This window comes from Ornithorhynchus anatinus, chromosome 8 (assembly GCF_004115215.2).
Source record: "Ornithorhynchus anatinus isolate Pmale09 chromosome 8, mOrnAna1.pri.v4, whole genome shotgun sequence".
Classification (NCBI taxonomy): Eukaryota; Metazoa; Chordata; class Mammalia; order Monotremata; family Ornithorhynchidae; genus Ornithorhynchus; species Ornithorhynchus anatinus.
Genome location: NC_041735.1, coordinates 40,789,088 through 40,805,951, shown reverse-complemented (window position 1 = coordinate 40,805,951; position 16,864 = coordinate 40,789,088). Strand labels below are relative to the sequence as shown.

The window sequence follows — 16,864 nt, the reverse complement described above, 5'->3', positions numbered from 1 at the left end:
TTTGGACAGATGATTCACAACATGACTTACTAATGTGGCAATTTTCTTACTCACTTTGACTTCCAGAAAAGTAAGCAGAAGTATATATTGAGTAATTACTGTGTGAAGAACACTGGAGGTAAAAGTCTGGTCTCTGCTCTCAGGTTTACAGTCTCAAAGAGGAGATTTGCAGCTATTAGGACCCCGGAGAGCGCTGCCTAAACAATCTTAGTGATGTTGAAGGAGTTCAGGGGAGCAAGACAATTGATGTCAGCAGCCTTGTCATCTCTAACGCTGCTATCCCTGCAAACAAAACTGTCCCACACTGAAGTGAATTAAACTATTCCCAGAACATAGTGTGGGTTAGGACGTTAATTTTAGAATAGTCTCAGGAGTGTGCTGTTGAAAGGTAAATATGTTTATAGTGAGATTTCAAAGTGCTCAGTACAGTGCTCTGCACCTAAGTGCTCAGTAAGTACCATCGATTGATTTCAGTTCCCAGTTAAAAATGCATATTTGATTTCAGACCTCTTGGTTCACATTCATTATTATTATTATTATTGTCATTAAGTGCCGTCGAGTTGTTTCTGATTTGTAGCGACTCCACGGATATACTTTTTCCCAGAACGTCCTGTCGTAAAATAGAGTAATATAACTTTATTCTAAATTGTATGCTGTACTGAATATTTCAATTTAACATATGCATGAAACTATAAAAGAATGTACTGCTTTGTAGTTGACAGTAATTTGCATCCTGATTTATAGAAAACTTAGAAAATAAGACATTTTTATTTAAGGAGGTCATCTGTCATAAATATGCTTCTGAAAACTATCTAAGCTTTAAATTCCACTTGAGTGATGGAAGAGTTTTGTGAAACTGCTCTTCAGTGTTCAGATGGGAAATTTCAGATATCGTGTCCTGGTGAATTTCCATAATTGAGTTGAAAACATTTTTAGTTATAGTATTTATTAAGTGACTGCTGGGTGCAATCCAGTGATCTTATACAGAAATGTAAAGCAGAGAAGTGTTCCTTGCCCATGCCCATATGGATTCATGACTGCTAATATATATACATATATATATACATGGTATTTGTTAAGCACTTACTCTGTGCAGAGCACTGCTCTAAGCACTGGGGTAGATACAGGGTAATCAGATAGTCCCACGTGGGGCTCACATTTTTTAATCCCCATTTTTACAGATGAGGTAACTGAGGCACAGAGAAGTTAAGTGACTTGCCCAAGGTCACACAGCAGACAAGTGGTGGAGCCGGGATTAGAACCCATGACCTCTGACTCCCAAGTCCGTGCTCTGTCCACTAAACCACGCTGCTTCTATTTGGTAAGTGTTGTGTGCAGGTTGTAGTGATGGGAATGGTCTAGAAATTGAATGTACATGAGGCCTCTTAGCTGTAAGGACAGATGACTGTGCTGTCCATACTACCTGCTTTTGGATACCATATTGGCACCTATTTTGTCTTGGAGCCTCCAAAAGAACAGCTTTCTGGGCTTGTGGGCAGGAGTATCTGTTAACTCTTTATATTGTACTGTCCCAAGCGCTTAGAATAGTGCTCTGCACATAATGAGGGCTCAGTAAATACCATTGAGTGGCTTGTTTTCTGTCCATCTATATTGGGCAATATAGTAATTGGGGTATTTGTTAAGCACTTACTATGGGCCAGGCCACGTACTGAGTGCTGGGGTAGATACAAGCAAATCGGGTTGGACGTAGTCCCCGTTCCACATGGGGCTCACAGTCTTGACCCCCGCCTTCTAGATGAGGTAACTGAGGCACAGAGAAGTGAAGTGACTTGCCCAAAGTCACACAGCAGACAAGTAGAGCTGGGATTAGAAACCAGATCCTTCTGATCCCCAGGCCCATCCTCTCTCCACTAGGCAACATTGCTTCTCTACAACTTAGTAAGCTGAATTCACTGACAGCATTTATTATCTGATTACTTTGTTGGGGCCTGCACCAAAATCATTAGGTGGTCGCACTTAAATCATTGCTTTATACTATTATTGATCAGTACAAGCTTTCGATCTCATCTGTGGTGCAACAATTCTAAATAGTTGACATAGTTGTAAAATGGTTAGCTTTGCAGACTCGCATCCACCCAATACTTGTGCTAGTTTTCAGGCTACCTATTGCTATACCGTTATTTAGTAGAGATGCCATCTATTATCTGCACTTTACCCTGAAATGACTCCATTCTCCCTAACAGAATTTATGAGCTTCCCTACACTCTCCACTGTATATTTCTAGTGTAGTCCTGTCAGTGCTGTAGCCTAGAATGGGAGATGAATTCCCAGTTCCATTTTCCAGCTTCCTGAGCTAGAAGAAGTTGATTCAAGGATGGGAGATAGCAAGGCACTGGTCCAGTTAGGCCCAGAGTACAGCAGGCTGTCCCTAATAAGGCTATTAAGATTTTCCTTTGATATTACAGTATCAGTTCCTCTTCAATACGTGATTATTTTACTGCTTTGCATTATTTGTTTCATTGTTTTGTTCCGACCTAGTCAGACAGTATGACATCTGCAAGAAGCTTCTCATTTTTGTAGGCGGGGGCAAGAAGGGAAGAAAAGAGAAGGGAGAAAGAGATCTTTTCCCTGAATGAAGCGGTCACTGAGTTCAGTTTCATTTGACTTGTCACACCTTCTTTTGGTTCACTACTAAGGAGCAGTGTGGCTTAGTGGACAGAGTACAGGCCTGGGAGTCAGAAAGACATCGGTTCTACTCCCGGCTCTGCCACATGTCTGCCGCGTGACCTCGGTCAAGTCACTTAAACTCCCTGGGCCTCAGTTACCTCATCTGTAAATTGGGGATTCCTTCAATCGTATTTATTGAGCGCTTACTATGTGCAGAACACTGTACTAAGCACTTGGAATTCGGCAACAGATAGAGACAATCCCTGCCCAACGACGAGCTCACGGGATTGAGAGTGTGCGCCCCATTTGGGACAGGGTCTGTGTCTACCCTGCTCAACTTGTATCTACCTCAGTGCTTAGAATAGTTCCTGGCACGGAGTAAGTGCTTAAGAGGTACAATAATTATAATACCACTGAGTCTCGTAGGATTTGGTAGGTTTGTGTATGCTGTGTCTTGAGGAATTTGTGCGCCTGTGATATTTTTAGGGTACCTGGGCACTCAGAGCAGCATCCTTCCCCCGTAACCGCTCCCTATCGGCGTAGTTTCCTCCCAGCCCGGTGGCTGGGCCTGAAGATGGCAGCACAGTTCTATGGGAGGCTCGTCTCTAGCTTTTGGCCCCGATTCCTTACCAGGAATAGGATATCACAGGAGGGCAGCAGAGCTCTCAGCTGAAGCGGCAGTAAATTTAATTGCTTTTTCAGCCTTGAATATGGTAGTGTTGAATGCTTGCATCATTCCCTGGGGATAGATTTAATTATTTATCTCTCTCTCTCTCTCTCTCTCTCTCTATATATATATTTGTGATGATTGTATGGAGGGAGAGACGCCGTCAGAAAAAAGCAAGGCATTGTCAGCCTCGATATAAAATGGAAGAAGACATAGAGGCTCCCATGTATGATATTACTACTTTTGAAGTATACCAAAAAAGCAGAAATTTCCTTGTATTTGAGTTTGTATTTTGAAATACTAACTGCTTGGCAATCTTGATGGGTGCTTTATTATGTAGAGTAAAATCAATGTTTTGGGAAAAGCTATTGTAAAAAAGTCCGATTCAGATTGCACAGAGAGGAATGTCCTTTGTAATCAAGTAAAATTAATCTCAATCAGAATTTGGTATCATCAGTCATTTGTATATGAGTGTTTACCGTGTGCTGAGCACTATACTAAGTGCTTGGGGATTACAGTACAACAGAGTTGGTGGATATGTTCCCTGTCCACAATGAGTCTAGGAAGTTTTACCACTAACCTAGCTCATTTAGTGGGCAGGGGATGTTTCTGTTTATTGTTATATTGTACTCTCCCAAGCGTACAGTACAGTAAGCTCTCGATAAATACGAATGAATGAACGAGCCCATTTTCACAGTATTTTTTGACAGACAGAAAATAGCCTTTCTTCTAAAGCCATTGTGTATCTATTTTAACTTTAGTATGGTGGAAACAAAGCAAACTCAAGATATTTTGAAATCTTTAAATAGGCCTCCGTTAAAATCGTCACTGATCGTTTCAACTCAGACTACTGCCAATCTCCAGTATTCAGAAATAAAATGTGTGAGTGCTTGGATATGAATTCTTTACATTCTGTACTTCACAACAAAGTTTTTAAAGAACACTTAATTGTTTGGAGAGTCTATTTTAGTACAGTCAAAGGAGAAAATCAAATTATGGGAAGGCTCGTTCCTGCATAGTTAGGTAATTCCCCTTAATCCATCACCTTCCCCACGTTGTGTACACATACTCCACAATACAGCTGTGATGTGTTCCTGACAACAGAGTGCATCTTATGCGGCTGGATAGTAGGTTTTGTTTTACAAAAGACATACATGTTATAAATTGTAATTCATTACAGAATCACTGGCAAAACCTGAAATTCCTTAACATGTTATATACTGTTACAGTAGGCTTCATTAAACTATCATTTCAACTTTGTTAGAGTAATGCGAAGTGCATGATCACAGCATAAAGTAAGTTGAGATCTTTGCAGGAGACTGCAGAAGTAGAAGCTACTCTATGTGGTAGTGATGTTTTGACTGTAATGAAAAATTTATCCGGTTTAAATTGACCAATAACAGCCTTTTTCTTTTTGTCATAGGGAATCTTGTAGCAGGCTGATTCCTTCCAAATACCCCTGCTCACTTATTTGAAAGCCGTTCTTCATTAGGATATGAAGTCATTTTTGTAAATACATTTGCTTTCTTTAAAATTAATGCAAGCCTTCTTAATTCCATAATTTTAGCCAGTAGTGGAAAAACTATAGCTTCTTCATCTGTTTTGGCAAATTGCAATGGTACATTGGATTGTGGAAGTTTGATTAGTTCCTTGTTGAACAGCAGTTCCGCCAAATCAGATATTGTTAACTCATCCATTCATAAATTAAGTTTCCTTCCAAGATCAGAATTTATCTGCTTGGGTCTCTTTTTTTTTTTCCTGTAGTGGTACTTGGTAAGCACTTATTATTTCCAAGCACTCTCCTAAGTGCTGGGGTAGATATAAGCTTATCAGGTTGGACACAGTCCTTGTCCCACATGGGGCTCCTAGTCTTAATCCCCATTTGACAGAGAAGGTAACTGAGACCCAGAAAAGTGAAGCGACTTGCCTAGGATCACGCAGCAGATGGGTGGCAGAGCAGGATTAGAACCCAGGTCCTTCTGACTCCCAGGCCCATACTGTATCCACTAGACCACACTGCTTCTCTTATGCTTCTCCTCTACCCAAATTGTACGTATGCTGGAGAGGCAGTAACCTGGGAAAAGTATCAAACAATAACTGCTATGTCACTGAATTGTCAATACTGAGGGATGGCTAAAACCTTCCGTTCAGAATCAAACAATAACAAGCTGTGTCTCCATGTTGTGTATACCATAGAGTGGTTGTAATCTACAGTGTGCCTTTATTCGTCATGTCGAGACTCTCCCAGTACTGTAAACTGGTTAAAAATTCAGCTTTCCCCTCAAATCACTTTGTCTTTAATTTTCAGTTTTAGGCCAAAAAATCCTCTGTTTTCCAGATCAATTATTTTCCTCCTAAAATGAAGCCAGGGTTAGCATAGATTTCTTGGGTAGTCAAATTTCTCTTTGCAGTTTTGAAAAATGTAAAATTGTGAAGTTTTAATGCCTTCATCTTAACAGGAAATAATATGCATAAGTAGCAGTGAATACAAAGATAAACACTTTTGGCATATGTCTCTTGTATTGTTTAATTTTCCACCATTATGAATTGGTGGCAAAACACAGAAGAGGAAGAAGGTCTGGGAATGCTCCCGAGTCCCATTCAAACAACAACAAAAAGCCCTCTTAGCAAGTCTGTGACTCACAGCTTCACCAAGAAGCGAGAAAGAAGGTGTTTTGACAAATGCCTCAATTGGTGCAAAATAAAAAAGCAAAGATGAAAGAAGATGAGAGTACAGAATGTACAAAAGCCAAGTCACAACTTCATCTCCCACTTGGTTCATTGGAAGTAGACTAACTTAAAAAGGTCATCTGATTCCTTTTTTTTTTTTTTTTACCTCCCTCTCGTGTGTTTCCTGGCTCATCCTCCAAATTGGATTTGTAGCCTGTGTGTCCTTTGCTGATGCTTTTTGATCGAGCAGTTGAACTATCTTAAAATTTGAAGACAGTGTGCTCAAAGGCTTGTGGAAATGGGAAATGCCCTAAAAGCCCTTGTGAGTCATCACTGAGGATTTTAAAATAGTTACATTCAGTGTTTGCCTCCACCCTTCCACAGTTAAGACATGATTCATTTTTGTTAGTGTTTCCCAAATGATAACTTCTTTGAAACGGAAGTGGTGTGCATATTCCTGATTTGTGTGAGAAATACTAGTGTACACGCCTAACTACTGCCTTTACTGCACATGTGGGAATTCCATGGGCATCTCATATAATTCTTGCTTATAAAGGCAAACATTTTGTAACCATAGCAACTTATTTTTAACTGAAACTTTCCACCTTTTGGCTTTTAAAGCATTATATGGCTTTACTATGGTTTACCTTAGCTGCTAAAATAACAATGTTCCTGAAGTAAAACTGAGTTGCAAGCAGTTTTGGGGTTTTTTTTTCCTTTTCAGTTTCCTTACACATCAATAAGAGGGCAGGACTGTATTTCAGATTCTTTCCTGCATGATTTAAATCGGTACTTGCACAATGGACTCGAGAAAAATGACCTTCCTTGGAAGTTTGAGCATTTGTTGCTGTGTTCCAGTGCCTAATACAATTCTCTGTTCAGAATAAGTGTGCATGTAAAAAGCAATTCTCTAATAATAACCACAAAACTAGAAGGAAAAAAAATTGCACTGAAGTTTTACCAGGGTTGCTAACTTTATTTTGAGCTTGGGTTGGGGCTCTAGGAGGGGTGAGAGGAATAAGAAGAAGAAATAAGGTAAAGAAAAGAGAGGGAGAAATAGAGGGGTAAGGACAGGAGTGGGGAGAAGGAAGAAGAACGGAGGAAGGCCTGAGAATTGTCAGAAGGCTTTTGGAACTGTCCCTTTGCTTCGTCCTCTAGCAGAATGCTCTGTATGCTGCAGTCATTCATTGAATTAATTGACCTTCCCTGCTGGGTCATCGCGGACTCTTTCTCCCTCTATCTCCTCATCCTTTCCCAATGCCCCACCGCCTAGGTCGTTCTCACTATGCTGCTGTTGCTGCCGCCATCTAAGCCGGACTGCGCCGCAGGCCAGGCCTGTTGGACCCAAAAGGTGTCCAGAAAGAATCTGGAACCAGTTAAGCAGCCCCAGTTGGGCTTAGACCCATATTGCTTGGGGCGGATCCCTTTGGTGCCCTTTGATTACGATGCCAGAGGTGGCCCAGGAAGATCCTCTCCTAAAATCTGTCCTTACCTCAGAGACCACACTCCCATCCACCAGTGGTTCCCCACCAAAAGGGGTGGGTAGGAGCCAACTTTGATGCAGAATGCGACCTGTTCCTTTTTGCCTTGCAGTCTAGTGAGAATGACAGGAACTCCTTAGATCCCACGGCTCTGCTAATAATGGTCTTGACTGCTGGCGGGGGACAAGGTAGGCAACTGAAGGGCCCAAAAGTATGGGAGTGAAGCTAATGACTTTACCTCTGCGGTTCCACCCCCATGGCGGGCATTGGCCCCCATTACCACGATAGAGTGGACACTTGTGACAGTTACTAGGTAGTAAATAGCTAATTTCAAAGGATAGAAAATATTTAAAGTGCAGTTGCAGCACCAGTTATATCATTTAAGAAATAAAAAGGATTACTTTCAGTACGCAATAATCAAAAAAGAAACAAAAAGGCTTGTGAGCCATAGAATGTTCACATTGCATTTAAACCATGTTAGGCTGTAGAGTTCACTGATAATTACTTGAAGCAAATCATAAATTTTAGAATAAAAGTAAAGTTCTGTCATTTCTGATGAGTCAATTATTTCTGTGTCTCCTAGTTTACAAGGACCAACCGTTTCTAGACACTTTAAATGTTTGAACAGAAGAAGGTGCTGAAAGTCAAAGGAATATGAAATGAACTCCTCTGAAATGTGGTTACCAGTTTACTGAGTACTATTTGTAAATATTTTCTATTTTCTTGTTTCTTCCTTTAGATAGTAAAGTCTTTGAGGGAAGGGGCTATTCTACTTTCTTTTTGTTCTCCCAAGAGCTTAATAAACTGCTCTGCCCACATAAAATACCGTGGATTGATTGGCATGCCCTGTTGTTTGAGAGTGTGCTTCATTATGTCACTAAATTGTTTATTCTGCCCTCATGGTTTGCGTGTTACTCCTTTCAGCTTACCCTGTAATAGCTCCTTGGGTAGCGCCCTGTTGTCATCCACTGTCCCTGCGTGCTCGACCGAGCAAAGCTGTATTATTGGTGACTGGTGGCTTCAGTTCGGAACCTTGTTCTCGGTAATATTGTTCTGTCATTTGATTCTGAGAGTGGATGGACAGGAAGCGGAAAACAGAATCCAACAATCTCCGTGTCTTGCTGGAGGCTGCAAGATGGGGTTTGGTGACAAAGGATATTCAGGCCGTATAGAAGGTGAAGATACTATCCCTGCCTTCAAGGATCTTAAAATCTAGCAGGGAAGACAGGAGGAAAAATAGCATGCAAAATGTGTGTGGATGAGTAAGTGCATAAGTAGCAGAGTATGTAAATCTCTATGTACAGAAATATTGTGGGTGGTTGTGAGTAGTCAAGTGCGGAGCTGGTGCAAAAACGCCTAGGGTGATTTCTGGGAGAGTTTGACTTGGGAAGGTTATAAATGATTAATGATAGTTGCTTATTGTCCTAATTATAATGTGTAAAGCACTGTGCTAAGATAATCAGATGGACTCAGTCCCCTTACCCCCATGGGGCTCATGGTGTAAGAGGGAGAAGATATTTTATCTTCAGTTCACATATGCAGAACCTGAGGCACAGAGAAGTTAATTGACTTGCCCAAGATCACAGAGCAGGCAGTGGTGGAGCCAGGACTAAAACCTAGTCCTTTGCTCATTCCACTGGGCCTCACTCCTTCAGGTTGGGGTGGCCCTTCTAGAAGAAGTAGGGTTTCAGAAGGGCTTTGAAGGTGGGGACAGAGGTGTGATCTGGTAGATTTGAAAGGTGGTGGGAGAGATTCCCAGACAGGAGAAGGGCCTTGAGCAAGGAGTCAGAGGTTAGAGAGTCAAAAACAAGGGATGGGAGAAATTGAGCCTGAGAGAAGTGAAAAGTTATGAGCTGGGCTGTAGTAGGAGATTTGGGTAATAGGGTTTTGCCCCTCTTAAGCAGAAACATGTCAGTGTGGTTTTGTTTGCAGTATTTAGGGGGGCAAAGGGTTTGAAACTTGCTGCAAATGAGTATTTGAGATTATTTGTGATTGAATTATCCATGCTCTCCCTGACTTCATTACTGTGGATAATACAGAATTGGTACTGGCCATCTGTATTAAAAAAGTTAGCTACCGCGGTCTGAATCATAAGGCTTCCCTCCCCCCGCCCCCTGTGATGGATGGGAAAGTAGTACCTGTGAAACCTTTTGTGGCCCTGAAAGCTCCATTGATTCTGTTGCATGTACACAGTATCATTTAATCACCAACAAATCTTCATTTTGTTTGACCAAAAAGAACTTTCTGTACTTGGTTTACAGGAGCATTTCCAGCAGCTTTAGTGACATATGATGACATTTATGTAACACACACACTCAGGCTATCGCAGCTATTTTAAGTAGCTTCAAGTCAAAATGATGAATTTAGGTCATTGAGAAATCTGTTGAAGAGTGCATTTCTTTGGTCTGGCCATTTCTACAACTCAGAAATTCTGTTTATGTGTTTGGTAAACACCCAAGTTTGCATCTTAAATAAGCATAAGACCTTTTTACTCTGAGAAGGGTTTTTAAAAAATATTTCCATCTGGTATTTTACCCCCGTCTTCCCAAATCCACTCATGCGCTCTTTCGGAGAAAAATCCATGTTCCAGTTAACTGCAAAGGGTTAAGTGTGTGCTAGATGGTAACATATGAAAGCAGTTAAGCTGTTTTGGAATTGTTTATTTGCCTAAATCTGTGTTAGTCAGCAGAGGCAGTACACCAGATTTCCTTGTGGCTTTTAGTGGAAAATGTTAAAAGCGCACTCATTTTTTCAGTTATAGAGTTTACGTTTGAGCTGAATTAGTCACAAAACTGGCTAAGGCATCCTCATTGTGAAGGCAGTCCAAGTCATTTTTTTTTTCCTGCTAGAGGAAGTTACATCCTGAGCAGTAGCTCAGTTCTCTGGTAAGTGTAACATGTGAGCATTACTAGGCATTTCATCCTGCGGGTCTGCAGTCTTTGCTCCTCAGACTCTTGCTCCGTACGAAGGCTGCTGAGAGACCGTATTGTGGGGGTTGCCTTTTTGTAGCCTGTTCATTTTTATTTTTATTTTTTTACCAACTTCACCTTTTTGGGGTGTGTTGCTTTTAGAAGAGATTTTGCCGAGCAGGAATTGCTTCTACAAAAAAAAGGATAACTGCCGTATTTAGCAGTGGAAGAAAACGGGATTGGCTCGGAGGCAGATGTTTGAATAGAGAACTTGGCGTCAAGAAGATGCACAGACCGATTTATTTATTTATTTATTTTTCCTGAATGAAGACTATATAACGGAAGCGGGATTCGCACGAAGGTCAAAGGAAACCATCAAGTGATAAACTACTTTTTTCAGGAAAAGGCCGAGACAGTAATTTGATCTACGATAGCTTCATAGCTGCCTGTTCCGTTCAAAGATTCTTTGCTAACACCATTTCGGTCTAGCGCGTTTTTTACTGGAGCAGTTGCAGCAACCGCTTGATGGAGGAAAAATGAAAGCTCCGCATTGCTTAAGATAGTAATGGAAATGGAGTCGACTGCATTTTTTTGTCATTTGCAAAATCTGGATTAAACAAGCCATAGTTTAATAGCAAGAGTCTTCTGATTGTCCTTTGTGGTCTGACTCATCGCATGTAAATGTACTGCAGCTTGGCTGTTAATGCAGGCTTTTTTTTTTCTCATAGAAAGAATTGTCAACCTCTCAGCCTAATGTTTTGAATTTGTGCCGAACAGTAGATGCATTTTTTGGGGGACAGTACTTCCTTTGAGAGCAGTAAAAGAGAAAAATGAAGAATGATTAGAAATGGAAACATATAGAACAGTGGGATTTTATTTTATTATTTGTATTCGCAAGAAAGCCAGCTCCTGATAACTGGATTGACCTTGTAGGACTAGGTATAGCTGGGATCTTCCTCTCTGTCAAGCAATTGTTCTTCAATTCAGCTGATGTAGAATAGTGTCATTTCAACCAAAACAGTGACTTTTCTGTGCTGATAAAATTATGCTGTAAAGAAAGCGGTTATTAATGAAGCAGCATTTTTTTATAGGGGAAAAGAATTCAAATTATCTCTTAAAATGCTTTTGGTGGATAAAAATGAAATTAGTGTAGTAACTCAGGTGTTCGAGGAAAACTAATTCGAGGACGATAAAGGAATTTGAATATTTTGGAGGTCTCTAAGCTAACCGATCATAGTAGGTACAGTAGAAGGAACCGGAGTGTACTTTTAAATGCCAGTTGGAGTTTTCACAGAGAATGTTTGCAACTGTGTTCAGAAGAGGAGTAAAACCTGCTTGTGCTGTCCCCACTGTGACTATTAATATATTGCTTGGAATATAGGGTTTCAAACGATCAAATGAGTCGTGTGTGTATTGTTGTTTTGGAGGAGGTGGAAGATGATTCTCCCGAATTTATTTCTAAATTACCTCAGGAAAATATATCCCTACGTTCTCCACCTTCTGGAAATATATTGGTAAGATGTTAAGTTTATTGAATATTCCCTGAATTACAAATAGCGAGCATTGCATCTCATTTGTAATGTTTGCTAATAAAGATCTTAGAGTCAAAAATCAATGCTTCATAGCTTTGTTCACTCTGAGGTAAAGTGAACCGTTACAACTTTAATTCTAATTCTTGTAGTTCTTAAGAAATGACGTATGGTAAAGTATTAAAAGATGAAAACAATCCTAGAAATTTAAAACTTGGTTTGGTGAGTATCAGGTCAATGAAGGAACGACAGTTGCAACAAATGCTTTTTTTCCCCATTTCCGTTCTTTTGGTTTTCTGTATGTAAAATCTGTACTGTTTTAGAAAATGATGTAACAAGTGAAAATTAGCAGTTAGCTGTATGTATTTTGAGGAAAATATGTAGTATATTAAATATCAGAACACTGCAGTAATGGTGGTCAAGTTGTGAATTTTAATGTGGAGACAAAATCAAATTTTAACCTTGAAGTTTATTTTAAAAAGTAGTTGTTACCTACCTTGCTTTTGGTCTACTAGGACATGATATCCTATCACAGAGGCTTGTGCCTTTGATTAGGAAATAGTTATATTTACACTCACATGTGTTCAGTAACTATGTCATTCAGATGTCCTGTGTTTCTTTAGTCTATGAACAGGGGAATTTAATGTTGTTGGGTTTTTTCCCCCCTTGACTACTTTAAAGCTATTTGCTTGTAGTACAGTACTCTTTGTATATTAATGAATTGAGAGAATTTTCCATCTATTGTGAGGAATGTTCTTTCTATAAAATCTGTATATGTAGTTAAAAAAAACTACCTCCCAGAAGAAAATTATTCTGTTTATGGCTATCCTGAAATAATCTACTCCAGGCCTTATTCTTTGGAAGGTTATGCATTTATTGTGTGATGTATAAATAGAAGCTTTATAAGTCATTTTTGTCCTTTTTTTGTGCTAAAGCATTCTTATGTGGTTCTTGGTGCAGGAGGGGAAAATTTAAGTTTCTTAGTGTTTTCTTAACTTGAAAGTTAAATGTCAGCATCATTAGAAATGTGCAGATAACATGTAGGGATATGATATTATTTTTATGCTCCCTCTTTTATATTGCAGCCTCCACTGGTTCAAGCTATATTTAATGGGGACCCTGATGAAGTTCGGGCTCTGATATTTAAGAAAGAAGATGTTAACTTCCAGGTAAAATTTTGAAAAATAGTTTTTAAAAACATTCATGTGATTTTATTTGGTCACTTTCTGCTATTAGTGTTGTCCCCAAAATGGTTTTAAAACTGAAGAAAATACATCTTTTGAAAGGAGGAAGAGGTGTTGGGCATTTGAGTAATAAATCACATTAAATTTCTCCTGGCAATTTCTGTCTTCATATTTTTCTGGGAACTTCGGAGAATGAAACTCTAGTCTTGAAGGCTCATATTTCTTGCTGTAACTGGACATTAGACACATTTTGGTCCCATGGAAAAATTTCCAGGGCCTCCTTAAATTGGGTCACAGTGAATATGCAGCCACATCTTTAGCTCATTAATTTGTGCCTGGTTCCATCCCTTCCCCATGTAGTATTTGAGAATTCACCAAATTTAAAGTCAGTAAACTTCAAGCTAGAAATACTGGTTTTCTTTCAAGTCTATAACAGAATGGCAATATTGTGTCAAGTCTCAATGGCCTTTTTTGCTCTCTTTCAGGCCACCAAGTTACCATTGAGTGCACTAAAAAAATAAAAGGAACTCTGGTTTAAAAATCTAAGCATGCCTCTAAAAAAAAAAAAGGCAATTTACTCTAGACCTGGCCCACTAAAGCCTTTCAAGAGAAATAAACAATCTTAATCTTAGTAGTATTGACTACTGTAAAAAAGCATTATTGTGGTGTTCCTGTGATCCAGAAAGTAATTGTAAACAAAACTGACAAGTCAAAACTTTGATTTTAATTAGCTAAGTAACTTTTTCCAACATCTCTCCTCTTTTGTTTCTTCATTTTGTTATCTGCTGTGGCTGCCATTATTAGGATATGTAGAAAAAAGTATTTTCATATATTTGTACTTAAACCTCATTATTCAAATAAATTTAAATTGTTTTATTCTTTAAAGGTGGCCATTAAAAAGTGAAGGACTGCATCTGACTTTGCTGTGTTGTGATTTATGTTACTTGAATACCATGAACATTTGCAAAATTTGAAAAGTCTTACGAAGCAAGTAATTTTAAATTGCCTTCTCTTGGGTACATTCTTTATATTTTATAAATGATCTAAATTTGCCACTTCATCACTTTTGAGTGGCATGTTGATTGATAATTCAGAGAGTTATTTTGAATACTCTTTGATATATGGAAATCAATCTATGGTATTTATTGATTGCTTACTCCGTGGAGAGCACTGATTAAGCACTTGGGAGAGTACAAGAGAGTAAGTAGGCATGATCCCTGCGCTCAAGGACCGTATAATCTAGTGGGAGAGGCCAACATTAAGATAATTTTCAGGTAAGGGAAACAGCTGAGTATAAAGACATGTATATAAGTGTTGCAGGAGTTGGGAGTGGGGTGAATATTGAAGAGCTTAGGTGTATGATCTCAAGTGGATAGGTGATGTGGTAGGCAGGGAAAATAGGGCGGGAAGATGAAAAATTACTCAGGAAACGCTTCAAGGAGGAGGTATGATTTTAGTAGGGTTTGTATGGTATTTGTTAACCACTCACCATGGTTCAAACACTGTTCTGAGCACTGGGGTAGATACAGGGTAGTTAGGTTGGACAAAGTCCCTGTCCTGCATGGGGTTCACAATCTAAATAGAAGGGTGAACAGGTATTTTAGTCCCATTTTACAGTTGAGGAAACTGAGGCACAGAGAAGTTAAGTGATTTGCCCCAGATCTCAAGGCAAGCAGCTGGCGGAACTGGGCTTAGAACCCAGGTCCTCTAACTCCCAGGCCTGTGCTCTTTACACTAAGCCATGCTGCTTCTTAAAATTAAATTGACTAAATTAAGGACTGCTTTGAAGATCTTTTGGCTGGGAATGGGAGGCTCTTCCCAGCAGGAGAAGGACGTGAGCAAAGGGTCGCAAGCGAGAGAGGGGAGAGTGAGGCCCAATGGGTAAGGTGGTATTAGAGGAGTGACGTGTGGGAGAAGAACTGTGCGTTGCAGTGCATTGAAGTGTGGAGAGGTAGGGAGGAGAGAACTGATGGAGTATCTTAAAGTCTACTGAGGAGTTTTCTGGTTGATGTGGAAGAGAATGAACAGCTAGTGAAGGTCTTTGAAGAGTGGGGAGATGAGCACAGAACAATGTTCTAAGGAGAAAAGTGGTAATGTGCAGCAGAATGAAGTATATACTGGAAACTTTTAATTTTCCTTCTCAACAGTGTTGAAGCTTCTGTAGGTGTTGATATTTTTACTGGCAAACGTAGACTTCGTTAAGATTTCTCCAGGATTTGTGTGAGAATGAATATATGGCAGCTCAGATATCAGTCCCCTGTCAGTCCCTGACCCTGTTCCATAGATTGTTTGAATTTCTAAACACAGTTCTAATGCAGAGTTAGCATCGTAATTGAGGCTCTTACAGAGAGTGCATTTAATTGGAAGTCTTTTGTTTCAGAAGAAGGATGCTGCCAGGTCGAAAGTAGTTTGATCTGCTGAGTGTACTAAAATTAATATTATTTTAAAGATTAATTTGGCTCTAAATTCATATTGAGTCTTTTAATCAACTAGGACCTTAGGGCTAAGAATTATGTGAAAAACTTTTATTGAGTATTTATATCCAAGCCCCAATTACAGTTTTTATAAAAAACAGCTTTTCCAAATTGTGTTTTCACTTAAGAAATCTGTTTTAGGTTGTACTATAAAATAGATGGTTGAGGTTGGCCTTCAAGGCAGTTGCGATTTTCTTTGTAAAATTATTAGATATCCAGTAATCACATTTTATTTTTCTCTTTTCAAAGAGTACTGGCATCTTTGTTATTGTGGTTCTTGAAGAACAGAACTTTTAAGAGTGATATTCAGAATAATCCATTTTTTTAAAAAAGTTTGTAATACTCATGGCCATCTTGTGGCATACAGCCCTCTAGACTGTAAGCTCAGTGAGGGCAGGGACTGTGTCCCCCAACTCTGTTATATTGTACTCTCCCAAGTGCTTAGTACAGTGTTCTGCACACAGTAAGTACTCAATAAATATGATTGGATAATGACAAGCACCATTTGATTGGAGTAGCTTATTAAACTGTACTTGTAATTCTCTGATTTGGTCACGAAGTGTTTGGTCTTTTTGGAAGATTGCTCTCATAAGCATCACAGGTATTTTGATGTGTGCACTTTGTACAAGGAGTGTTTTGCAAATGATTGGAAGTGTAAAAGCAGTTGGACAGCTACAGGATAATTGTTGCCAATTTTGAATTTGTCATAATTGTTTTCGCTTATTCCCCAAGAGTAATTTCCAGACAAGACTAGAATTTTGAAACATTGCAGATATAAGTTGTCAGTATGTTATAATACTAATAAAAGCAATTAGTGAAATTGAAACAGATTATGTAATTTTATACATTTTTATATTTTTCTAATTTAAGGTTTCTATAAATCCCTCATTCCTGTGACACCCTTGCATTTGGATTTGTATCCTTTATTCAACACTCCCTCAGCCCCAAGACACTTGTGTACATTTCTGTAAATTATTTATATTGATGTCTGTCATCCCCTCTAGACTGTAAACCCGTCCTGGGCAGGGACTGTGTCTGCCAACTCTGTTATATTGTTATAGTCTACTCTCCCTAGTACAAGTGCTCAGCACCCAGTAAGCGCTCAACGAATACCATTGATTGACTGACCTGCAGCTGCTCTTACACGGATGATGGCCTAGACCAATTAACCAAAATCACACACACTTTGGCATTCTTCTTATTATTCTGCTGCTTTCTTGCAAATAAAAGCATCTTTTTTTATAGAAGGTACATTTTGAAACACCATACCTTTCTTAAATTTTCTTGAGGTTGCTTTTCCCATCCCTGTTTCTCTCTACTCA

At 39.3% G+C, this 16,864-nt stretch overlaps 1 protein-coding gene across 3 annotated transcripts in view; it reads left to right on the top strand.

The window, feature by feature from the left end:
- Positions 1–16,864, top strand: part of ANKRD28 (ankyrin repeat domain 28) — a 128,486-nt gene that overhangs the window by 28,087 nt on the left and 83,535 nt on the right. Inside the window, exons 1-2 of one of the 3 annotated variants that reach the window (XM_029070363.1) lie at positions 8,679–8,696; positions 12,970–13,053. In XM_029070363.1, coding sequence (XP_028926196.1) covers positions 8,688–8,696; positions 12,970–13,053 — 93 coding nt within the window. In that variant the 5' untranslated portion in view covers positions 8,679–8,687. Of the gene's footprint in view, positions 1–8,678; positions 8,697–10,403; positions 11,870–12,969; positions 13,054–16,864 lie in introns of those variants that run through there. The other 2 variants (XM_007666181.4, XM_029070362.1) reach the window with 2 other exon arrangements.